General features: G+C 38.2%; 2 protein-coding genes across 2 annotated transcripts; one reads left to right on the forward strand and one right to left on the reverse strand.

Moving 5' to 3' along the window:
- Positions 1–4,490: 4,490 nt before the first annotated feature.
- Positions 4,491–4,979, reverse strand: LOC139140519 (fez family zinc finger protein 2-like). The gene has a single exon (XM_070709849.1). It carries the CDS (start codon positions 4,977–4,979, stop codon positions 4,491–4,493), a length of 489 nt encoding a protein of 162 aa, XP_070565950.1.
- A 9,382-nt stretch (positions 4,980–14,361) lies between these two features.
- On the forward strand, positions 14,362–18,185 carry LOC139140019 (large ribosomal subunit protein eL42-like). Its single transcript, XM_070709013.1, has 5 exons — positions 14,362–14,421; positions 15,557–15,662; positions 16,681–16,748; positions 17,074–17,190; positions 18,095–18,185. Exons 1-5 carry the CDS (start codon positions 14,419–14,421, stop codon positions 18,113–18,115), a joined length of 315 nt encoding a protein of 104 aa, XP_070565114.1. The 5' UTR covers positions 14,362–14,418; the 3' UTR covers positions 18,116–18,185.
- The last annotated feature ends 8,205 nt before the right edge of the window (positions 18,186–26,390 follow it).

The following is a 26,390-nucleotide window of genomic DNA, read 5'->3' on the forward strand; positions in this document are numbered from 1 at the left end:
TTTAACTGGTTGTACTTCTATAATTCCATTAGCCTTGCTTTATCAGATTAATTAACTGATAGACAAAACTACATGAAGGGCCAGATGTCAGTCAATATGTGGAAATGTGTATTGAATATATAAATTGGACCAAAAGACATTAAAGTACGCAATCCCTGCTACAAAATATCCCTGTTCACCGTTTGTAAAAGCATGGACCCTCAAGGGTCACTGGTAAAAGTAAAAATATAACATATTTCACAGATTGTAAACAATACAATCATAATCTAATCTCTACATGTGTACTGTCCCTGGAATCATGTTGCTGTTGTTTGCTTGTTTGTTACTCATTCCTGCATCTTCACATTTCTAAATGATCCAAGTTCATGAACATGTAACCAGCTTGTGCAGTTCGGCAAAGAAGATTCATCAAGTTCAAAGTACCACAGTCTAACTGTTCATTGCACAGAATACTAAAACCATCAGTATTTTCCGTTAAACCTAAAGCCAAACTTGTTTTCTCAATTTTTAAAACTGGTAGACTACTAACTGGTGGTACTTTTACAGAAATTTTTAAACAATTACCCTGTTTTGTCAAAATGTAAAACTGTAGGTATCTGCATACAACTAGGTACAGCACTGTAAACTGACAGTGACATAAGACAGAGAAATCTGTTAAGTTTCTTTTCTCTGGTATATAGCTTCTTTTCAAGAAGCTAATGATGCCTTCTGGAAGCTGTAACAAAAATTTTACATTAAAAATCAAAGGCAGGACATTACAAAGTAGTTTGTTCGTATCTCAGGTCTATATCCACCTCTAAAAAGCCATCAATACCTTCTAATAAGCACAACTAAACCTAAGGCGGAATCACTTAACTTCAAAGAATGTCAAAGCGCTATTAGTAAATACTGCCTGATTTCAGGGACCATATGCTAAAAGTCACTAGACATGCTTCAATTTTCAAGTACTTTCAAGATCTTTCTGAGGTGTACAAAAGCCATTTTCTTAGTATGATTTTAACAATATATCATTTAAATATATAATTTAAACAATATCACAACTGGTCATCCTGTCATGTTTTGAAAATTGTGGGTGGATCGTCAATTTTCCAGGACTTGCCAGGATATAATTTCAGTGTCAAGGACTTCTCCAGGACTTTCCTGGATGCTATAAAATTCAAGGATTTTCAAGGAGCATAGAGACAACCTGCAGACTATACACAAAAGGTACATGCCTACTTTCTTCCTACATCAGTCTGCTTGTTTGATACTCATGAGAAGTTTAACGTATATTGAATTTTTGTTGAATTGAAATTAAATAAATTCATATTGAACAACATGGCGGAATGCCAATTGGCAAAGCTATGCTCTGGAAGTGGTTTGGAATGATGAAATCTATTTTAGCTGGAACATAGGCAGGGCTGCTGTCCTTTAAGTCAATATTTCAGCATGGCAGAATAGGTGAATACAGATAGTAAAAACAGCACATTAACAAGCATCACAAACTACCAAAATACTGTCAAAATATCGTCTTTGTCATGGCTGGCAGAGTTGTGTGCGCATTACTACATACACATGTAGAATTTCCTAACATCTATTTTGCAGGATATAATGTCCAGGTCAAGTGTAAGTGTGCGCTGTTCACTTGGCCACATTTGTATTCTTTCAAGTAAAAGTGGACTTTCAGCTGTATAAGACTACTTGATTACACACTGAGTTTTGTAGTTTGTGATAAAATGATGATTAAACACTGTCTCAAAGTTAAATGAAAATGAATAAACTTTAATGGATGAAGAAGAATCTAACCATTAAAATTTTCATGATACTGCACAGTAGGCAGTATCAAGGCAACCAATGACAACAGAGCCTCCTCATCCTGCCACTTAACCCACAACCCCTGTCCCAATAATGGTACGACCATATGTTTGAAATCAGCCAAGATAGACACAAAATTACATCAAAAGTTCTAATCATCAAAATTGTCATGATACTGTACAGCAGGCAGTATGAAGCAACCAAGGACAACAAAGTCTCCTCATCCTGGCACTTAACCCCATGACCCCCGCCCAATAATGGTACGACCATATGTTTGAAATCAGCCAAGATAGACACAAAATTACATCAAAAGTTCTAATCATCAAATTGTTCATGATACTGTACAGCAGGCAGTATGAAGGCAACCAAGGACAACAAAGTCTCCTCATCCCACCACTTAACCCTATAACCCCTATCTAAATATGGTACAACCACATGTTTGAAATCAGCCAAGATAGACGCAAAATTATACCAGACCAATCAGAGTTTTCATTCAATGGTCCGGTGTGTATTCTGCAAGCTATTGTCTTCTGGGGTATGTTTGAAATGTTTTGAGCTCAACCAAGTTGAGGAGATACAACGAAATACTGTGTGGTGTGGGCTAAGTGTGTTTCTCTTCCACTTTGCTATCACAGAAAAAGAACCAACATACAATTTCAACAGACCTTGCCCTGTGGGCCTCTGTCCCATAGAATAACTGATATGTGATTGTCCAAGGTAAGATATCAACCACAAAATCTACACAGATACTCAAACCCCCACCATAAAAATCCTAGTGTCAATTTGCCATCTGAAGAGCACATCAAATATAGAACGTCTGATAACTGGCCCAGAACTCTGTTACAGATCTACAGAGCAATTGTCCAGCAAGACATCACTCACTATTTAATCCTGAATTCCTGACCAGTATTTCATTGTTTCAATATACTTTCTACAATGTCCAAACGTTTCTTGTTTTTTTTGTACAGTTTGTGGGATTACTGTCCATAACAAGACTGGCCTGTTACGAATGTGCTATCATATAAATGCACATCAAACAAGTTGTAAAGTCAAGTAGTCTATGAGGGCTGTGACAAACAACAGATTGCTTTTAATGATTAACAGAGAATTCAAACACTGCAAAATCCCCTAATTTGGTGACACAATGCCAATGATATAGCCAATATTTATCTTGTGATTTGGACATCCTTCCACATCTGCCATTGAGACATTTTGCTTATCATGCATATGTATGAAGTGGTGAAATCAATTGAGGTGAGCACGTTCATTCGCACTTCAAAGGCATGCCGATGTGTGCTTTAGTTTCATGTTACCTGACCAGATAGGTTAATGACTGCATAATAAAAATATTCAAGGTTATCAACACTTTTGATGTAAATCAGTCCTTTCTCCCCTATTTCGCTGTAAAGAATTCCAATTTCACCCCAGAAAACATTGGGATTGGGTCAAACCATGGTGGTGAAAGGGTAAGCTAGAGGATTGATTTTTTAGCAACACTGATGGTGCAAACATGGTATTGATGCAGAGCATTGTTAGAAAATTTTACAATGCATATTCCCACACTGACAAGAAAAATACATTTTGCAAAGTTAAGAGAATTTAACACACACATATTTGGCCCTATCACCCCAATTTTCTTGTATTTCAATCATCCAAACCTATTGAAAACTGGTCAATTTAATATCTTGATTCTAACACTTGAAACTTGACATTAACTCTGAGAAAAGAATTGGTGCAAAAATAGCCTTTACCGCTACCTCAATATACCGGTACAGTTTATCTGTGTGAGGGGCAGGTGAATCCCTTAGGGGTCTGCTCAAAATCAATGATATCTTGATCAAGAATCAACATCTTTTCACACAACCTTAAGCATATTGCTTCATGTCAGAATATTTATCTGGAGAGTTCTTCAGAACAGTGCCAACTTGTCAGCAGATATTGATAAAATGCCAGCAAATTCGATTTTATGTATGCTAGCAAAATATCCAAAGATAGTCTGTTTTGGTCTATTAGAGTTGCTAAAAAGAGTAAGTGCTGCAAAAACTAAAAATGTTTCAGATAAACAGTGTCATACATGTAACCTATAAATTAAAACCACAAGTGTAGCATATACCCTGTTAGATCAGTGTTTTTGCTAAGGGCGGTAAGTAGGTACATGTTACCGGGGTTCCCCAGTCATTTTACCGGGCTTCCCCTTGGTATATCAATAGAATCAAATAGGGAGACAGCAGCAATGTTACCAGGGTTCCCAAATCATTTACCAATATTCCCCAACCTTAGCAAAAACACTGTAGATCTATGGATTTCAATCTCAACTCTTCCAATCAATGTGCTCAAGTTGTCATAAACTTTTCAAACAGGTGGCAATTTGTGGTTGATAGACAGCAAGTAAATGGCGGGACACAGAGGAGGCACCATTCTTTCCATGGATGGAATTTGTATCTCTTTAACTGAAAATTTTTGCTCAATAAGTCGACGTTTATATCTTCTTTTGTAGTGAACTTGGAACAGAAAGTTATTGCCATCAAGGTAAGAGCACACATATCCACGACATGTCATGTGCGTTTAACTTCACAACTAGTTTTCATTCACTCCTGATGACACCTCTCCACCATCTTGCTGCGGAGGCTGAGTTACGACTTGAAGCTGGTTATCCTTGTTGAGTTTAAACATAATCAGTGATGTTTTCTGCAAGTTCACAATTTCTGGGTGGATGCCACAACTCTCGTCCAGGTTCTCGTCGTTGTTGTTTTTCTTTCCTCTTCCAAGACATCGGTATTGAGAAAGTCTCTTTCGCTGCTCATTTCCGTTCTGTGTTCACTGTTTGTTGGTGTGTTTTGCATTTCCTCTTCTGTGATTTGGAACTGTTTCTTGAGCATGTACCGTGGGGGATCCTGTTTTGGGTAAACGATATTATGGACATCCGCCTCATGTTTCCTCAGTTCATATTTCTTTTGAAACTTCTGTTGGCAGATGTGACAGGACAGAAGCTTCTCCTCAGCGTGAGCTTGTTGCAGGTGGAAAGACAAGTTGGAATGCTGATTGAAGCAGCGTTCACAGCAGGGACATTGATACGGTCGTTCCCCAGTGTGTGTATACTTGTGGTTTTTAAGGTTTCCCTTCTGATGGAAGGCCTTGCCGCAGACGTCACACACAAAGACCTTGACCGGGTTGTGGGTTTTCATGTGGGCAATGAGAGTGGAGGACCTGTTGAATGACTTTGGACACAATTTACATTTGTGTGTTCGGTTGTCACTGTGAATGACTTTGTGCCGGCAGAGTGTGCTGGCCTGGCGGAATGCCTTCCCGCAAATGTCACACTGGAATTTCCGCACGCCTGTGTGAACTGGCAGATGTCTGCTGAGGGTGTACTGGGCTGAGAACACTTTACCACAAACTTCACATGGATAGGATTTCTTGACACTTTTAGTTGTGTTATTTGGAAGATTCGTCGTTTTGTTTGCTCCTTTGCTGATGACTATTTTGATGACCTGAGTTTGTACAGGTTTATCAAATGTTGCTTACTGGAGGTATCCTCATCTCTGACATTTTTACTTTCTTCTTGTTTGTCTTGGTTGCTAAGATCCATCTCACGTTTGTCTTCCTGATCCTCATCAATCTCTACCTCTCCAAGACTGTCTCCCTCCTCCACAAGTTCGCTCACTTCTGTTAAAAAGAAGAAATTGTGAAAAAAATTAGTTGAAATTGTTCTCAATACTCAATTTGCAGCTCTAACTGCCTCTCCCAAGATCAATCTTAACTTGATTTGTCATCCATAAATGTCCATGGGTAGTTCTAAATATCAGAGAAGGACAGTTTTAACTCATTCACCCTAATTCCTTGTGAACAGATCAACTCACAACCATTGATAATGATAGATTTTGGGGAAACAAGACGACGAATGAGTTCAAATATCAAAGGTATGCTGCACACGAATCAGTTGTTTTGAATTAGTAATTTTTATGGTAATCTTGGGCATAGAAAGGTATATGCCAATATATAAACAGTGTTGCGGCCAGGAATTTTAGATCAGGGGACACTGTGTCCCGCTACCATTTATTTTGGGGGACATTTTGTACATTTCGGGGACAACAAGCAGTTGTCAATCAAATTTTGCGTTATTTTGTAACACATTAGTTTCACTGAACAAAATTCAAGCTACCGGGACTGCGTCGCTATGCTTGAATTTCAGGCAATTGAAGCAGTATACCATATCTGCCGCAAATCAGACTACAGTCAAGCAAATTATGATATCAAGTGCAGCGTTTTAATTACTTTAATCATAGCTAGCTCCGAAAGTAAGTTGAGTAAGCCTCAAAATAATTATGCAAAATAAAGATCATCGTTAGTAACAGATATTACTTGTAGACTACACCCATCACAGTCGACTCACGAGTGCGCCCGAGGTGACCCGCAGTACGCAAGAGTGCGGGACAACGGGTTCTGTTTTGGGGACATTGTCGCAAGGGCGCGTCCTGGCGGCAACACTGTATAAAAATGGACAAAAATTATACTTTGGTAGAGATATCTGATAGGAAGGAGGGCGAGGGCCATTACTTTCAGGAAAACAATTCTCTTAATTGGAAATTCGTCAATTATGTAGTTTTAGTAAACAAAGGGTCTAGTGAAAATGTCATCAATTTGAGAGTTGTTGATTTAAAAATACATTTTGTGATTACCATTAATAGGATGCATCTTTTTCAATAACACTTAATAGATTTAATCAGCTGATAATTGTTGAGATCTAAATGAAGTTGTTGTGTGACAAGAGGTTTCTGGTTCATTGTGGAATATTTAACTGTAAAAATTCACTATGATGTTTGTAATCTGCAGTTGTCTGTATCATTAAGTATTAAGGGATTTGTTTCTCCAATACCAAAACTTGCACAATGACACCCCACCCCTAATTTTTACTCTTGATTTTGAAAGAGAATGGTTGTAAGTTTGCTTGAGGAAAGTTTGAGTAAAAGTATGTTTTTTCGATTTTGAGGGGTGAATTACTAGTATCTTACAGATGGGAAGCTAGTTGGAGGAGTTTGCACCAAAGATGAGGTACAGGGAAAAATGTTAGCAACAGTGGCAGCATAGAATCCGTGTTTAGGAACTTGTAATTGTTAGATTGGCTTACAATGATCAGTTATCAGTTTGTAGAGTGTAATGTGGTTGTACTGTCAACAAGATAACATTATGTATCCTCTTGATTGACTCAGACAATGTAGGCAAACATGTCACCGAATCCCTTCAGGTCAACTTGGACGAGCAATAACTATATTTTGAATATTTTGAAGAAGAGAAACAAGCAGTGTGAATCACCGTGTACTCTGAACGGTCTCTCACAATAAAATTGTTATGAAATTGGAAATTGTAGGGCTTCCCAAGTTGTGTGGTATCACCGTCCCTCCACAAAAGTGTGGAGGGACCATGGTGGTATCTATCAACAGAAAGAACCCTAGTTCTCATCTTCTTGTTCTATGTGAATAAGAGTATGCCATCAGGGAGGTTTGAACCATATTTTTTAAAACAATTACAAGGCCATGAACCTTAACATTGGTCCCTTCCCTAAACGTGGAGACAACCAGTTTACAGCATTCTGACAAAAACTGTACCGGTGCACAACTCAAGTTTTCGTTTACTTATTCGTTTTAAGACTTCTTTTTCTACTTACTTCTATGAATAATTATTACTACGGTAGAAGCAATTAATTTTCCCCTTGTGAAAAATAAACAACCTGTCTACCTGTTGTGGCCAATAATTAGGGTGACTATGAGACAGGGCGACAGGTTGCACCACACCAAACACGTACGCATTGCAATTATTTCAATTCTCTATCACCATTTATTTCTGTTGCCAAAATTTTCTACAAATCGTCGTCTGGGCGGAAGGTCGCGCTATGTTGATAGGTAGCAATATAATTTCACAACAAAGAAACTGGCACTCGGATCCCTTGCCGCAGACTTGCCAATGCTACCGGTTATACGGCAACAAACAAAAGAGCAGCCATCTTGAATCGCTTTCCCTCCACATATGCAGTGTCTCACGAACACAGGAGTTTCCACAAGTAAACAGAAAATAAACGTCTGGTTCGTATAATGGGTTTTGAATCGACTGAAGCACTTCACTGTTTTTAGGAGTATCCCATACGACTGTCCTCGCAATGTTTTCACGTCATGAAAGTACATACTTGCAATGTTTGAGTAGGTTTTAATGCCCCACGTCCACTGCACTCCCTGTCATGTCACTGTGTCAGCGCTCTTGGTAATGGTAGCGATTGGCGGTTTACTGTACCATCGAAATCCTGCTGTGCGACAGCGAGACTGCTTCTAGTCAAGCTAAATAGAAAGTAAACTTACCTGTGCTATCTTGACCTGCAGCCTCCCCATCTTGTTTCTTTACCAGAAACGAACGAGGCATGTTTTAGTCACTGAACACACCTTAACCCTTGGCCTCTGTGAAGTTCCGTGTGTATATATAATCAGTCAAACACGTTGTGCTTGTGGTTAACGCTCGAGTCTTGACACTTTCGTTGATAAATATGTGGTCACTGGGAACGGTTCATAAAATGGGCACAAATCAACATTACCCGTTCCCCCTACTTCATATATTGCGATGGTCAATCTCTGCAAACGACCTCGAGCTGACACTTTCACTGTATTAGAAACTTTCGCGGGAAAGCGAATGTCGGTGCATGCTACCGATTGTATCATGTGTGTACGCCGATCGACTGGAGAATGCAAATTGTATTTACTGGAATGTACCACTCTTCATTTGAGGGATGTAGCACGTTATTGAGCGGCAGAACGTTCAACCGCTCAACCTTTCACAAGTATTACTAGTCCCGGGTTACTAGTAGGCCTACAACATCATGAAACTTACGTAAATTGCTTGAACTTTTTGTTTCTGTGACCTTAAATTGAAATCATTTATTCGTATATTTCGTCTGAGCAACCGTATGCATGACACACATGGCAATGGCGATGTCAAAATAAAATGTAAAATCCTTTGTTGTTGATTAGGAAATGTGAAGTTTGGCATGTATATCGCACGTCAAAATTGTTAAACTTCTGTCATCGAAACTCATGGAATAGAAAATGCAGCCGATTCATAACATCAGTGGACTTAGAACAAATCGGCTATTTTTTTCAATATTAATTTTCCTTACATATTTTGCTTTATTCCTATACGTACGAGAGGCTACAGTGTCTGCACGCCAACCAGAAAGAATATTCCCATTTATCTATGATCGGTTTGTGAGATTTAGACTGCATTTTTTTATGTAAAAATGACTCCTTTCGCGGGAAAAATATTAAAAAATAACCAATTTGATAAAATCTCTATTGACGAGCAATACTACGAGTTTGTAAACAGTTGAGTCATCATTTGTCATCCATCTGTCATCTGTGGTAATCAGCGGGTGCAGTGGGTAGACTATTTGATATGCTGAGAGTCTCGAGGCTTGAGGCAAAATGACCCGCATTGGCAACAAAGGGCGGAAAACAATTCCAAAAGGAAGCAAGAACAAGCAATAATGATCAGTTGTGCAAAATAATTCCGCATTTCGAGGAATGCCAACGCAGGATTCACGATTCAGTATGAGCAAGTTTGTCGTGTTCGTATTGTTTGATTGCGGTCTAAGATGTCAGCCACCCTTCATCTTTCAAGACTCCAAAGCTCATTGATATCATCAGAAATTCAGTGCTCTCTTTTAATTAAGGATGCGGGGGATATCTGATCAACAATACTAGCGAGCTAAGAAAATGTGACCGCGTTAATTTTATACACACACACACACACACACACACACACACACACACACACACACACACACACAAGCTTAGGGACCGTTCAGTTTTTACGGCCTGGGGGGGGGGGCAAAATCTTGTCGCCGGTGTTCAAAAAAATGTAGACCCCCCTGCATTTTTCGTGAAAAAAAGATGACCCCCCCTTTGTAACAAAAAAAATGATGACCCCCCCCCCCCCGGCTGAAAAATAACCAAAACCCATATGTCAAATTTACCCGCACGTTTTGGATTTGAACTCCGGTACGCGGCGCACTTTATTCGTGTAGCAGAGATGCCAGTGCACAAACTTCCCAGCCACACCATGCAAACGAACTGTAAAGCAATTTTTAACTTCATTTCCATAGACAACTTATGTCCATGGACATTGTATAAAGTGAACTTTATTGGAGTGGTTCGCCAAAGGCAGCCCTCCGGTTAAGAATGTCATGGGCCATTACGTAAAGTAAACTTTATTGGAGTGGGCCGCCAAAGGCTGGCGCCTGTTAAGAGGGCTATGGGCCATTATATAAAGTTAATTTTTTGTAGTGGGCCGCCGAAGGCGCCCGCCAGTAAAGAGGGTCGATCATGGCCATGGCATACCGGTATATTGAACTTTATGGTAGCCTTGCTTTTGAAAATGTGGTGACCCCCCCTTTCCTACCAGTGAAAAAGCGATGACCCCCCCCTTTGCGGATTCCAAAATTACGACCCCCCTGGATTTTGCCGCCCCCGGCCGTAAAAACTGAACGGTCCCTTATATACACACAAACTGTATATAGACCTATAGGCTTATATGTATATATTATGAACTATATTGAAGAACGTAAATTTTGTAAGACATGAAAAAGGTTAAAGTGCTTCTAAGAATTCTTAGAATGTTTATATATATATATATATATATATATATATATATATGCCCCCTCTATATATATATGCAGAAGATTGGAAGGCTGTGCTTTTTCGTCACAATCCTTTGCCGTTTCTCGTGTGATATCATGCCATAATGTTCCTTATAAAAATTTCGTCCTATTGAGTTCTGAACGAATGATCGCGGCCCAACTTGAAGAAGTTTACTGTAACTGATCTTATGGTTGTAAACCGTTGCAAATAGAATTTTGTCATTGTTATAGAGCACAGCTAGAATTATTAGTAAAAAATGTTACCGATGTAATACAGAACAGCAGGGTCATACGATGCCGTGTACTGGAGGAATACGTGATCTGATGTTTACCAACAATGGAATTTATTGCATTAAAAATCCTGTCGGCCCTGAAGATTCAAGGCCAATTCGTGCCGCCACAGTGTTGCCCTTACGTTCCCGGCATTACGGGTAATTTATTGAATATATTGAACCAAGATTACAAATGAAAGTCGCGACCCGACCCTTAGTATGGAGGCTGCCGCTGCCACGTCGAATAAAGTATAATATAGTACGCGCTTCGAAAGTGAGAGACTTGAATTTTTCCCCAAATTGCCTCAGAGAAACTTTCAACCATTCCCTTTCAAAATCAAGAATGGAAATTGAGGATACCCTGCAAATCTATGTAGTAGAGAAGCAAAGTACATTAGGTTTGACGGTATTTGAAACTCAAAATGTCCACTTTAAATATCCCTGTGTTATCTCTATGGGGAAAATAAATTTATTATTTTCACAAAAATGAGACGGTGAAGCCTTATTTACTTCAACAGCTTCAAAATGAGTCCCTACAAGCGGTAGATCAGTAAAGTACAATTTGAGAGTCCGGATATCTGACCCAGAAGGATTGACCTCAACCAACTACTGTACAGGCGCAAACAAATGAGCATCGCTTTTCACAACAACCACGGGGCATGTTGCATGTTGGTTAAGTAGGGCTGCCCGTCGGTTAGATGGGTAGCCCTACTTAACGTATTTACAGCTTTTCTCTTTCTACTACACTAAAAGCGCTATCAACGGTGATGCCGTGTACTTTTTTCGAGTACAAATTATTTTTTGCACAAATTTCATTTTTCTTACAAAACGTATACATGTCTGAAAACCACAACGAAGTGACCAAAAAAAATCACATGACTTTAAGCAAAGTTTCAATTTTCTGAGCATGAGCTCTTTGATATAGCTTGTTTCTCATGACAATTATAGGAGGAAATGACTCATTCAAGATTACAGACATGGTATTTATGTATAGACTCCATATATTTTTTGCGACAATACATTCCCAAAATCTATGCTTTTAAATGTCATAAACTTGGCAACGTTTACATAAAGGAGAATCAATTTTCTTCCAGTGAAAAAGCTTAACACAATTTGGTAATCGACGAATAGTAAATTTCCAGTGAAAACTGTGAAGCTTAGTTTCTTGTGTAACTTGTTTTTTGCGATTAACCACACTTCCTTTTCCTTTAATTGAAAATTACATTCTCTATTCCAACTTTCCATCGCATTTGGCTTCATCACAAAGTCTTTAATTAATATCCTGTAAACCATTCTTGTTGAAATTTTTGAAATGTCGATTGTGTAACTAAAGGAGTCACAAGCAAAACCACTTATTTCTACAGAAACGAAAGTTTTGTACATGGAATTCCACATAAGATGTCTATTACTTGCATCAATACCTTCTATCTGACAGCAAACCAAACTTGAAGACAATCTCTACAGAAAAGTGACAACACTTTTAAAAATCTGTAAAGGTATATAATCTGGGTCAACACTTCATCTAAGAATGCTATTTTCCGCATCTATCTGTAACAAGTAAGAAAAACTTGCTTTCCACTTTGTGTTACTTTGATCAAAATATTTGCGAAACCAAGTAAATTTAGAAGCTAATGACAATTCATAAAAACTGGGTACATTTAAACCTCCCTGTTCTATCTGTTCCAATAGTACTCCTTTCTTGATTTTTATACTTCTTACAGTCTGGAAATTCATAAATAACTTATCAACAGTTTTTGCAATATCTTCGAGTTCCATTAAAATAAACGCTAAACTTTTAATAATTAGAACTTTTCCATGCGGTGTGAGATCCCACATTCTCAATGAATTAAAAGTATTCTCGAGCTTTTTTATTTTTGGCTCCCAATTTAGTTGGTCACACTTTCGTTTTTTTGTACCAAATATAAAGACCCAATACTTTAACAGGTTCTGATGTCCACTTTAAATTACTACATCTAGATTGTGACTCTCTCAAGCTGCCGATCCAAACGGCTTCGCTTTTTTTCTTTGTGTGTTTTGAACCCTGAGACACTCTGAAATTGATCCATTATTTCTAAAACTTTAATTACAGACCTTTATTCTTGACAAAAATTGTAGTGTCGTCTGCTAACTGTGCTACTCGTGCCTCTCTTCGTTGATTCGATCAGTGACGAGCCCTTCTATTTCAGGGCTTTGTCTGATTTTACAAGCTACAGTTTCTACACAAAGTATGAATAGTTGTGCACTTACTATAAAGGGCATCCTTGTCGGACACCTCGATATATATAACGTTTACAAAATTTGTCATTCATTCATTTATTTATGACACCACTAGAAATACTATTGTTCAGGACATTGAACTATTTTTGAAAATTTTCTCCAAAATGACAAATTTTTAATACATCACGTATATAATCCCAGTCAACTGAATCGAACGCCTTTATAAAATCAATATATAAAACTGCTCCTTGTGAATTCTATTTCAGAGTATAATAATAAATATCTTGAATCAATCTTAGCACTTCCCCAACTTGTCTTGCTTTCATTTAACTCTTTGAGTGCTGTAATTTTTCCCACCAAAATTTTTGTGCAACATTTTACTAACTCTTATGAAATTTTCTGAATTTTTTTGATAATTTTTGACCAAATGTGTATTACATTTCATTGGCGACACTTTTTTATCAAAACAATTGACAGGGATATATTTTATAAAGGCTACAAAAATTGACTTTGGCGCTCAATTGGTTCTTAATGATGGTAAAACACATGTTGATCTATTGTGCCTGTGTACTTAACAGGCGCTCGCAGTGATCTTTGTAAACTGACATGATGAAAACTGTTGGCAGCCCTGACATAATTCTAATGGCTAAATCACCGAAAACATCCATCTGCGCTAGATCAAAGTAAAACGCTACAATAAACATTTAAAGCCGCACTTTTCAATCCCATTTGAATACCGTGCTCTACTGTCTGTATAGTGGCAGTTTGCATCTTTACTAGCCATCTCTTGCAATTTTCATCGTCACATCATTCCGATCCTTCATGTGATCAGTTGTGTTAATGGTATACAATTTGATATAACTTATTAATGACACATGGAGAATACGAAATAGAGAAATTTATAAAACTAGCGAGGCAATAGAGACAATTAGAAGTTAGATGAGAAATAAAAGAGGAACAGGGTCTCTTTACGCTTGTAAGGAATCTAAATGTCATCTCTTTGAGGTAGATTTTTCTTATGAGTGTGAAATATACTGAAAAAATGTCATCTCTTTGAGGTAGATTTTTCTTATCAGTATGAAATATACTGAAAACATTCGATTGAAGAAATTCGACAGCAAATGTACAAAAGTTTCACACAATATCTGACTTTCTAGGCCTACATGAAGGTCGGATGCTTTGTCATCAAATATGACAAGGAAATGAAAAGTGTAAAATTACGGTAAAACCGGAAAGGCTTATTTTCCAAGGCTTTCCACAAATGGCTTGCCGAATGTCCCAACTCCACAATATCAATTTTGCACAGAGTGCGCATGGAAACGAGACGTGAAGAAGCACATCACATGATGGATAAAACGACAGACGATGCCATGACCACGCAAACACTCAGTAGAGGGCGTACAACACAACTACTGCGCATGTCATACAGGTCACGACCTTTCCCATCCTTGCTTCAAAATGGTGGGTAAAAACGATACCATGTAGACCCGAAATATCCCTTCCATCCTCATTAACTGATCGACAGAGTTGATTGTTGTGGACATTCACATGCAAAGAAATATATATATTTTTGCGAGCGATGTACATTTTTACAAACGAGGTAGTTCATCCGGAGGAAACGCTCAATGTTTTTACATCGATGGTTCATAGGTCCAACGAATTAGCAATGTTATGAGAGATAAACCTCTACTAGTGCTGAATTTCAGACTAAACTTGTGCTAGGTATTCCTGGTTTCCAGTTGCATATACCCCTGCAAATGGAAATCAGTGTTTAGGGGAGAAAATATAACAATATTTCTATATGACATTAGATCTCATTGAAGTTCGTTCGATTGATTACGTTACTTTGCAAATACAACGACGCGGTGGCGTACTTCCTGTCAGGAATGCAAGTATTTTGCAAACCAAGACATACATGGCCCTACAGAAAGCAAACTTTGTTAAGCTACTGATTGAATTGTACAAAATAAACTTTGTCAGGGCGAAACAAGAGAATCTCATTGTCAGACATGATCTTATAATAAGCGGAGCATCATCTGTCTTAGGGTGGACCGCATAGATCTGGAGATGTGTTGACTTGTTTTTCTTGGTTTAGTCATGGCGGTACTACCTCCATGGTTTAGTTTACCTGGACACATATTCCTGCAGCACAGGGGCATGAAGCTCCTACTTCCACAATAAGAAGCATTGCTGTGTGCTGTTGAGTATAGTCAACTGTAAAAAATTAAGCTAGTTCATGTAGTTATGATGTTTCGTAAAATGATCTGTTGATGCATGCGTCAGTGTCACCTGCGCTGTGTTATGACTGGAATGATAGGATCGTGTTGCCTGAATTTTCCAAGGTTTGCTGAAACAAATGAAATTAAATTACGCTCTGCATAGTTTCCCTTGTTTGTAATTCTTTCCTCATTGCTCAGTTGTGTGTTGTTTGTAGTCCTCAATCATGTCAACAACAAAAAATCACATACAATGGGCTAAGAAATCCATGTTTATTACAGGTATATTTGTTTGTACCCTTGATGAATAAATGACTCGTCATAATCTTTTCTGCACTAATGCAATTTGCTTCAATGTTCTCTGTTTGTTCTTGGTTCAGGTGAATGTGCCGAAGACTCGTCGCACTTACTGCAAGAAATGCAGGAAGCACATGATGTTTAAGGTTACCCAGTACAAGAAGGGTAGAGAATCACCATATGCTCAAGGTAAGAGCGTGAGCTTGTGGACATATATTTGGACTCGCAAAGTTCTACAATTCTTTTCTGGTCTACCACTTGTTGGGGCTCATTTTCGTTGGAGTAAGAAAAATGTTCACCGTCTTAGTTTTTCAAAAATAGAAAATTTTACTTTTCCCCCTTGAGTTTACACAGGGATGGCAGCCATTGAATTTCAGATTTCAGTAAATGTTAAAGGCGGAGCTCCCTTTTAAAGGACGCCAAGTTATGGCGGCGTTCACTGTGTAAGTGGACACCAAACAGGTAACATGCAGGCACACGCTCCAGAAAATGCAGCTTTTAGTTTTCCCCTGCCGCAAAAACACAGACAGACTGCCAAGCGGGCAGCGCGAAGTTGCTGCCGATTGAACTCTGTGGTTATATTCAAAGTCTAACGTGATTGGAAGACAATTTTTAGGAAATTCAAGCGTTTGTGGTGGGGAATCAATGACCGTTGGCGATTTGAACTGGCCGTCAACCAAAAGCTTGCATAAACTCTGTTTGCAGGATTAGCAAAATGTGACAAAAGCTTGAGATCAGTTTGTGTACTCAATGTTACAGAAATGAAACATCGTACTGGCCAAGCGTTTGACTGGGGGAATCCCACCTGTTGATGCCATTCTGGATGAAACACTGCATGTGTGTGTGTGTGTGTGTGTGTGTGTGTCATTGAACTGTGGCTGTATGGAAGGATCATGGTGGAATTTGCAACAACTTGCTTTGATTATTGAACATACCTTTATTAAGGTGGGATGTATCCAAGCAGTTTTGATTGTTGACTTCTTTGATTGCCGAGTAGGTACTGCATGTTGTGAGTTCAAATGCAGCTGAAAAATTACTGAATTTTAATCATCCAAGCGTATTTGTCATTGGCCATGTACAAACTACGCTATACCAAATTTGACCTTAAAGTCAATGGGGTGTTAGGCTGTATCTTAGACAGCTGATATTCCTGATGTGATTTCTTTCCAGTAATATAAATCGTACTATCTTATGCTCTGTCCGGTAGGCAGAAGAAGATATGACCGTAAGCAGGCTGGATATGGTGGTCAAACCAAACCCATCTTTCACAAAAAGGTGAGTTACAGATCCATGCAATTGCCATGAACTAGTTGACCCATGTACAAGTATTCCACGCAATTTTATAACACATATTAACGCTGTTATAAGTGGTTGCCCATGTAGATCTTCAGATACAGTAGTGGTTTATGAGCAGTCTGTTTATGAGTACCAGAAAGACTGTGATTCATACCTCGGAAATGGTAATTGCACTGACTGATGTGTTCTACAAATGATGCAAAGGCCATTTATTGTGCTACCATGGTGTTAGTCCCCATGGTACTCTAGACCTATCATGGTTCCAACAACAAATATCCTGACAAGTGCATCTGTTCTCTCACAGGCCAAAACAACCAAAAAGATCGTGCTGAGGTTGGAATGCACAACCTGCAAAGTGCGTAAACAACTTCCAATAAAGAGATGTAAGCACTTTGAGTTGGGTGGTGACAAGAAGAGGAAGGTAAGAAAACGTTATCAACAGTTTATCCTATCAACAGTGTATCCTCTGACTCACAAATAATTTTGAGTAAGCTCTAGAACTACACATTTCTCAACCTATACTATACACCTATACACCTTATACTGGTACCTGTAGTATGTAAAAAATTTGTACCAGAGAGAGGTTTCATGAGTGAGTGATGTGTTTATCTATCTTAGAAAGCACATCAGTAATAAGAGCTGTCTGTACCTTTATTCATACCCCTTGACTGTCCATCATGCATAGGCTTCCATACATTGTCTGACCTTCGCTGTCTGATGTGTCCATTGTCTCTGATAACAGACATTGTTAGGTCTATTGTCAGTCAGTTAATAGGCAGCCATATATTCCAATCTTTCATCAATGGCAAAACTGGATAAATGCTGACTTGAATCACATGATCACTGACTACTTAGGAATGATGTTATTATACTTATTTGCTGTCCAATGACAGAGTGAATTCTAGTATTTTCTTTAACACCAATTCTTGGGAACTATTGGTCATGCTCCTACAAGTTGAGACTTGTTTTTCTCTTCAAAATCACTTCGTAGTCTTTAAGCGGATGTAAAAATGTAAAATGATACTCAATATTGTTATATATAATTTAAGTCCAAAAATTCAATCAACTGCTTGAAAATCACCTACACATGTCATCACCAATTTCTTCCACATGGTTTAGTTTTAACCATATAACCCCCATTTCTCAGTGTAGAGACCCAATATATCCACAGAGCTCAACAATGAAAATGTGAAATCTTCATTGACAGCAGGGCATTTCACGATCTCCTAGATAAAAACCAAAGCAGTAGACAAACAAAAAATGTGCAGATTCTCAATTGCCATTCGTTTACTAATATGTCTTTTTTTTCTGATTTTCCTTCCCAGGGACAAATGATTCAGTTCTAAATATCAAGTCATTTGTAAAGAGAAGAGAAGAAAGCTGGAAATAAATAATTTTGACTATTTCCTGTAAAAATTGTGTGGCCTTGTTTTGTACATTTTCATGAAGTGTATACTGTGAGAGAGAATTTATCTGTCAACACAGCCAATGCAGTCTTGAATGTTGCTGAATATTTCAACCAACTGAACAAATGGAAGTTCTTGTTCTACTCCCCAAAGCATGTTGAAACTCCCAGCATTTAGCTTGTGAACATAGCATGTGTGTGTAAAATGTACTGTCATTCTTAAAATTTGAATTCTAGTTGGGATCAGAATTCATTTGTCTACTTTAACAGTGCAGTCTGCACACGTACAGGCTGAGTTTGACAAGCTGAACACAGCATATTTAAAGTATACTTTAGAAGTAGAACAAGAAACTCTAGTTGTCATGAAAAACAAAAATGGTGAATCAATCATCAAAAGTTACAGCAGGTGATTAGCTATTGTATTGATTCGTTCAACACTTGACTTGCACCACTATGCTTTATTATCGTACTAGCATAAACACCTTGCACTGCCTTGTGATATTATTTGAATACAAATTCTTGCAATTGAGGGTTGCAAACATGACAACTTCACAGGAGAAGTATAGTTGCTGGAAGTTGGAATGTTTTACGGCTACAATGCTGTTTTGTTTCCCATTGGTGTTCTGACATACACATCCCCATATCAGTCACATTATGGTGATCATTGAATCATAACAAAAGATTGAGCATTTCAGACTCCCTTCCAAATCAAGGTGGTTTCCATATTTAGAATTAAATTTTCCACTTTGATGCAGTATCTATCAGTGCAACCCTAAAATTGACAGCCCTGGAAGCATGTTTGTGTATAAAGAAGATAAAATTACTATTTATTTCTGCAAGTTGCACTGATAGCTATTCCTTTGACCCAGCCCCCACACCTGCTATGGATGAAAATTAGACCTCAACACAGTGTTTGAGAAACTGCCTGTACACAACATTTCTGAACTGACAATCCTCTGCACTGTTGTCAATCAAGTTCATGTGTGAAAACTGTCCAAGCTATAGATTTTGACACCCCAAGCTATAGCTTTTGACACCTTTTGAAATCAGTGATGGAAGAAGTACGAAGCACACAGCACAATTCTGTCTCAAACCATAGACTTGCTCCAGTGTTCATTCTTAAACGGACAATGCAGCACCTGTTTAAAGATTCAACTTTTCAGTCCCTCATCGACAAAATTACAAGCGCGGTGCCCTCAACGACATCCAAGGCTATTTCGGAGGGGCAAGGAAGAGTTCGATAACTACAAGGAATCCGTTACACGTTTTCCCCTGTCTCTTCAAGAAAAACGACATTGTCGTCCTAGAATTTCCACATGATGGCTTGCGTACACATGTGCATTATAGTATGTCTATCTCCATCGCAAATTCAAGTGAATAAAAAAAATGCTATACCTCTACGAACCATACGATGAGAACTTAAAATTACTTTTATATTTTTTGTCTTTAAACCAAGTGGTGTTGCAATTTGACCCATCAATTCTCTCTATTGTGTTAAAAATTTGGAAATGTGCATTATATCACAGTGGGTGGAGGGACTGTGATTATATGTAATCTGCTGCTGCCGCAAATGTCATGATCTTGTGTGTTAAATATGAGCTTTTGCATATATTGATAAATTTATGAATATTAATTGTTGATGTTAGGAAATGAATATTTTCGAAAATCGTAGTCAACTAAAATGAACATCCCACGGGGAACCCTGACTTTGTCCTCTATGTGACAATAACTAGGTTGAGGGCGTTGTCGCACTTTCATGCCGTAGAGGACTTTCTTTGGTCCATCGTTGGCGTAGATCAAAATGCGCACGGTGTTGAAGTCTGACAGAGAATAATGTAATAGGTTGGATATATCAATTGAATAATGCTCAAATGTGACCATATGAGATCGTTAAAGGGCCAGTAGCTGTAAGGTTTGATGATTTTTTTGTTTGTAATGTCAACTACACTTTTTGTTCTACTCCCCAAAGAATTAGCAAACACCAAATATATTTAGCTTGTCAACACAACATCTATACCTGTTAAATGCTCTGTCATCGTTTTATTTTGAATTCTTATCTGGACCAGAATTTGGTTGTCAACAATACCAATACAGGTTGTACAAGTTTGAGTTGATAAGCTGAATACTGTACTTCAACAAGCTGGGGAGTACTAGAAACATGAATCTACATCTGACATAAAAAAAAACAAGAACAGTGAGAAAAGTCATCAACAGTTACAGCTGCTGGCCCTTGTAATTAACGACATATTTAGTGACAGTATTTACCACAAACAACATGACAAATACTCCTTTAGTGTCGTCTTCCCTTTCTGCGTCTATTGTGTAATCCCGTATAATTACAGATGGCTTATGCGGTGAACAAACATATTTCAACGCACGCCAGTTTATAATTACAGGTAAGGTACGGATCCGGAGTTTCAGCCGGAATTCTCCGCATTCACGTTGCCACTCCGCCATTGCAAAGTGTACTTGCAATCCCATAAACCTTAACCCTTCGTACTTAAACGATTGATCTTATGGTTGAAATCGAAATTTCCACTGGTTGAATTCAAACGTAAAAATATTCAAATATGTGGTTTTGCTTGAATCTATAGAAATTGCAAACTCGAACACGGAGTATACTTTAGCAACTGTTTAGCAATTACAATTGTAGGAAATTTCAAAATATAATATGCGGAGATTATAATGTTTCCGTAAGACTAATAAACATTAGGCCTACACACTTTTACCTGTGATACATCCATAAAGTGTGGGGGTAAAAAATACGTCATCAGTTTCCTCCGCTAGTTATATTTTAAACTGACCAAGGCGGTCATCTGTTGTGCAGACTGTCCAACAAGAAAGGGATTAATCACTTCTCGTAGAGATGTAACTTATTTGCCTTCTAAGCCCATGGTAGAGCAACGAAGTAAAGTTTAGTTGTTTATACATAGCCACTCAAATCGCTGCCGTAAAGCCATTGACAAACAATTGCCGCTAGAGGGCGCAAATCATTTTGATTCACATCGTTCCACAACTATCGGGAATCACTTTCGACCAATGAGCATCACGGAATAATACAGCATTCTGTCAAGATTGACCAATGAATGTGAAGGTCACAAGAACAATCATTTAGAACGTTCAATTCACGTTAATGCTAAAAGTGACGAGTACAGCACACATCATAAGTGCGCATTTTATCAAGTGTATCAAGTGTTTTCCCCAAACTTTGAGACTCTCTGAAATACTTCAAAATATTCTTACCATGTTAGGTCTTCTAACAGTGTCAGTGTTGGTCAGTCTGTTGTTCAGAAGGAAGAGTAAAGCAGAGGAGTATGGAGTCGGACAAGACATATGTGTGTGCTCTTCAGAATAATCTTTACATTTTTGTCTGTCTGTCAGACTGAGTTTTACTAGGCAAGACCGTATCAACATATACTAGTACGTGAAAATGCTTCTTTTCCAATACAATTTCTTCAGTGAATTTGTACACGCGATGGTTCTGATTATGATACAAACTAACAGACATATTGTTTGGTCGAACGACAAATTAAATAAAAATTGAAAACCATTATAAAGTAACAAAAATACAGGTGACTGGATCGGTTTTAGCATACAAAAAACAGCCTTGAAATCGTAAAGTTTGCCAAAAAGACGTTAAATCGTTTTTGACTGCACAGAAATTAATTTCGTCAAACCCCCCACCCCCAAACTTAAGCAATTAAGTTTTTTTTCAAACATCGATCTTTTGACGTCGCCCCTTAGAACGCTAATTTTCAGTGGAATCGAATTTCTTTGCGTAATGTTCAGAATGATGGAGTATGTGAACAGTCGTGAAGCGTCTCCGACATCAGCTCCAGAACAGGTTTTCGTGTGTCCCGACTGTTATCAACCATTGCTAATAAAATAGATGCAAGGACCCAGATACAAGCATATTGGTCTTCTGTGGAGCTGCAACTTCAAATTCGACAGAGTCAAGTCAGACATGTGAAAACAACTCCAATTCACAATAACGGCTCAACAAAGAGACGTTGGTCAAGGTAAAAAGTTAGTTTTTCATAACGTTGGACCATTTTGTGTAAGACTTTCAGAAAACAAAACTTGCTGTCGACAAAGTTTATGGTAAAAGGCATAGAATTTTCAGCGAACCTTTTGAGTGAACCTCATGACGTAATGTCCAAATAGATGAATAAGCAAGCAAGTAAGTAAATAATAAATAAATAACAAATATTGAAAATGTAATGAACAATGATAATATATTTACCATTTACACCCATGTTTATTTACAGGGCACGTTTTTATTTACATCAAACCAGACTTTGCAATATTTTCAACTTTCTTTTGAACTGAGTTGTGAAGTCTTTGGTGTCCAACAAGTCATGCCGACAATCTTCAGCCTGTGAAGGAGACGTATGTTTTTCACCTGGTTTGCAATGGCGCAATGTCTTTTGAAATCGATCTTATGGAAGTCCTGCTATGCTTCAACTTACTTTGATGTCATAAACGACGCCACCAGCGTTACCAATTTGATTGATTGCTAGACCAAAAATGCTTCTGTGCCTCAGTCGCATCGACGATATCATCATATTTTGGTTGTTCTTTCAGACTTGCATAAGTGATGCGATTTTGCATTTTGTGTATTGGTTTTATATTTTATGGTTCATGTTGAACCTGATATTAAAGTAGAAAATTAAAGATTTTGAAACAAAAATTATCGTTTTAGACATAAATATAATATATAAAGGCATTTTAAATAAATATTAAAACTTGGAATGGTAAAAACTACTGGAACCGTTACTGCTATATTCATGATATTGCTGCGATTTGTAAAATTTGCCCTTGCGTCTACTGATGCCCCCCTCGCCCTACTCCTACCCAGGAAAAGTACCCACTAGCCCCCCTCCTTCCAAATCATGTCTCCTCTCGTAGGCAAACTCTATAAAAAACCAAATCGAAAAGTTGACCCGCTTGACTTTTGTCAAAAGTTGTCCGTACGCTGAACAAAGTACACTAGCGCTGATACGAGAGCTAAATTGCCCGCCTGTTAACAATGTCAACTAGAACAGGTTTATCGGCTCTTCTCAATGAAACTTTATTTTGGAGACGTCAAAAGGGGCGTGTTAGTCTTGATGTCTGTGATTTATAGACACAATCATTCTGGCTATTTAAACATAGGGTTGTACTTCTAAGTTTGACCAAATGATTAAGTCGGTGTAACCAAGCACTCGACGTAAGCAGAGGATTTCATTTAAAAATTTTGTCAAACAGTTAAACCAAACGAACCCAAGAATAAATAAATAAATAAGTAAAAAATTAAATAAGCAAACAAATAAATGAAATTACTCCTAATCATCCATGGCAACTCAGATTAAAAGCTGTCGTTAAATATGTAACTGTTTCCAACACCTAAGATGAGATGATTATGTTCTATTTTCGGAAGAAAAAAATAGAATGGTTTGTAATACCATAAATTCGGCTTCTTAATTCTTTTGATCACTGGTCGAAAGCATCGTGAGATCTCTTATGTTTGACTCCGGTATTTGGCAAATTGTGCCCGAAATACTAGGGAAAGACAAGGATTGATTGGCAGACAATAGGTACAGGACATGCGGCAGACTAAGGATGCAATGGATGCAATGGAACCATAAGACCTTCATAGCAGGGGCTTATCAAAATTTCTTGCTTGCCAAAAGGGTCACAGTGATCATGAAAGTCAAAATTGTAGCTGGCGGAGCCGAAGGCGCTACTTTAAAAAACTAGTAAAATATTAATCATGATATACCATCTCCTTCGGTTTGGGCATCACCATGGTAGTCTACTACGTACCCTATGAACTGCTAAGGAGTTATTTGATCGACAGAACAAATTAATGAAGGGGATTAGGGATAGCCATTAACAGATATGGACTGTTTCTTTGAAATACTTTACAGAGATAGCTAGGGTAAAGTGATAGGCACACACTAGACACGGGTGAGGTTTGTATAATAAAAAAGTTGAATACATGATATTTATTTATTCATAATTTCTAGACGAATATTGCCCGCGATACCTTGGGTGAACCCTTCCCTTCGACCAAGCAATAATTAGGGCTGACTCGCAGCGTGTTTGCAAGATTATATCTGATTGGTCGATTGTCACTATTCACAGCCACTTAGGGAGTCTATTTGTATTGTTTTCATTATATTGGTAAGATTCAGCCACCCAATTGGATAACAGCTTCGAATCGCTGCGAGTCGCCCCAATAATTAACGTGATATTGAACTCGCTATCGCGTCATGAGTATCCTATATTTCTGCATTGCCCCTTGGACTCAAGGAATCTTGATAAGAATCAATACGTAGACAATCATGACAGCCAATCACAAAACAATTCGAAGCTGAACATTTATATTGTTATTATTTGTGAAAAAAAAGAAGTATCGCTACGTTTCCAATGATACCTTAGGGACCGTCTCAGATTGTCGCAGAAGTTCAAGAAACGAAATTAATTCGTTTTGATCAAAACCCCCTCCCCCTAAACGAAACTTCAAAAGTGCGAAATGTTTATGTCTGCCTGAGGGTACAATGTTGCATTTTGCTATAGCTTCTAAAGACGCATTCCCCATGCCACATTACAATTAAAGTAATCGATCAGATTTGACTACTAACAGGGCATTTTACCGCATAAAAGTTTCATTTTATTTTACTTTCCCTTTTTGCATCTGTTCTTTGTCTCTGCGAACACGCAATTTGTACTTGGTAGGGGCGGTAAATAAGCGAGAAACTTTGACAAGGGGGACCAGGCATGTTCAATCATATTAAAACGACTATGACCAGATGCATAACATGTGAGAATAAAGACATCAAGTGGTTAGAGCATACGCTTATAAATAGCACATTTAAAAAATGATACTTTTGTCTTTGTTGAATTTGATAAGTGAAAGGTTTAGGATCCAATGCTAGTATTAGTAAATTGTGTGTGGGGCACAAACGAGATGGAAACGGTTACAAATTTGTTGGCACAAGTGTGCAGTTTTTCTTTAATTTAAAATAAACACACGAAAACTTGTGATCACAAAATAAAAGTGCGAAAGTGAAGTTCACTAATTGAATGGAGGTCAAACCCCCTCCCCCCCTAAACGAATGAATTTCGCTTTTTGAACTTCTGCGACAATCTGAGACGGTCCCTTACAAGCATTCATCTCAACAATGTCAAGTTGTGATCAGATGTGGTCTCTATGCCATGGTGATCCATGTGCTCTCCTTTCCCAAGCAATAAACTGAACTGTTATGAATTCATCCTTTATTAACATCGAAATACATATTTTCATTGACTTACGTTCCATAACCGTTTTGACATTAAACCATACCCATCATCCAAATTAAACAATGCTATATGATTGGATGCTGATTATAGGGTGAGTCTATATTCTGTTATGACTCAGAATTTCATTTTGTTTGTCTCACCCTTTGTAACCCTCATCGGGAAACTGTAATGTAGCAGGGTAAACCAGGCTGTACCCTTAAATTACATTTCTGTGTGTCATAGATGGCGTTTAATTAAATTCATCACGGTTGGCTGGCAAGGTTACGAGAAATTTCTGACCTTTTAACGTATTCCTTCGACCCCAAGGGTTACCCTTAGTTTCCGTGGCATGCATAGTGAGACCCCGTTGAATCTGTTATATTTTGACCGGCCCTAAAATTTACTGTACTGTTTGTCCGATTCATTTCTCTCCCCCTCTCTCTATCCATCTAAATTTCTTTGTTTCTTTGTTTGTTTGTTTATTTCTTCATTTCGCTATTTCGACATTTCACTATTTCACAGAATAACAGCCGACCCATGCTGCTTTTGATGGGACTTTGGTACGAGGTGGTATCCTTGGAACAAAGTGGCGTGGGACGATGTAGTTCCCGAGACCAGGTGGTTTTGGAAGAAGCTATATGAGGCTAGTTTTGATGCGAAGTGTTTAGGTCCCTGTCACCGAGGAGCATGGTAACAAGTAAAGTTCACTTCGTCTTTTACAAATGCCTTTATCGTAGACAACTGTATTTTCTCCAATTCGTTGCTTCTCGCTGTTTGCCGTCCGTTTCGAAGGGTCTGTGCCTTTCACACGATATCACCGAGATCCTCGTTTTTTCACTAAAAAACGCTTCTGCCGTGGTGTACGCCGACGTGACGCAACGTTCTCGGGAACTGTGATGCGCAGGACGAGGCCAGATTCCAACCATATAAGTCGATAATCCGCTGCGTGTGTA

The sequence above is a fragment of the Ptychodera flava genome, chromosome 9, assembly GCF_041260155.1.
Source record: "Ptychodera flava strain L36383 chromosome 9, AS_Pfla_20210202, whole genome shotgun sequence".
NCBI lineage: Eukaryota > Metazoa > Hemichordata > Enteropneusta > Ptychoderidae > Ptychodera > Ptychodera flava.

Excerpts from the sequence above, each read along its gene's own strand:
- LOC139140519 (XM_070709849.1), bottom strand. The coding sequence starts at position 4,979 with ATGAAAACCCACAACCCGGTCAAGGTCTTTGTGTGTGACGTCTGCGGC.
- LOC139140019 (XM_070709013.1), top strand. Across the intron at positions 15,663-16,680 it reads AGAATCACCATATGCTCAAG|GCAGAAGAAGATATGACCGT; the intron begins GTAAGAGCGTGA and ends TCTGTCCGGTAG. Across the intron at positions 16,749-17,073 it reads AACCCATCTTTCACAAAAAG|GCCAAAACAACCAAAAAGAT; the intron begins GTGAGTTACAGA and ends GTTCTCTCACAG.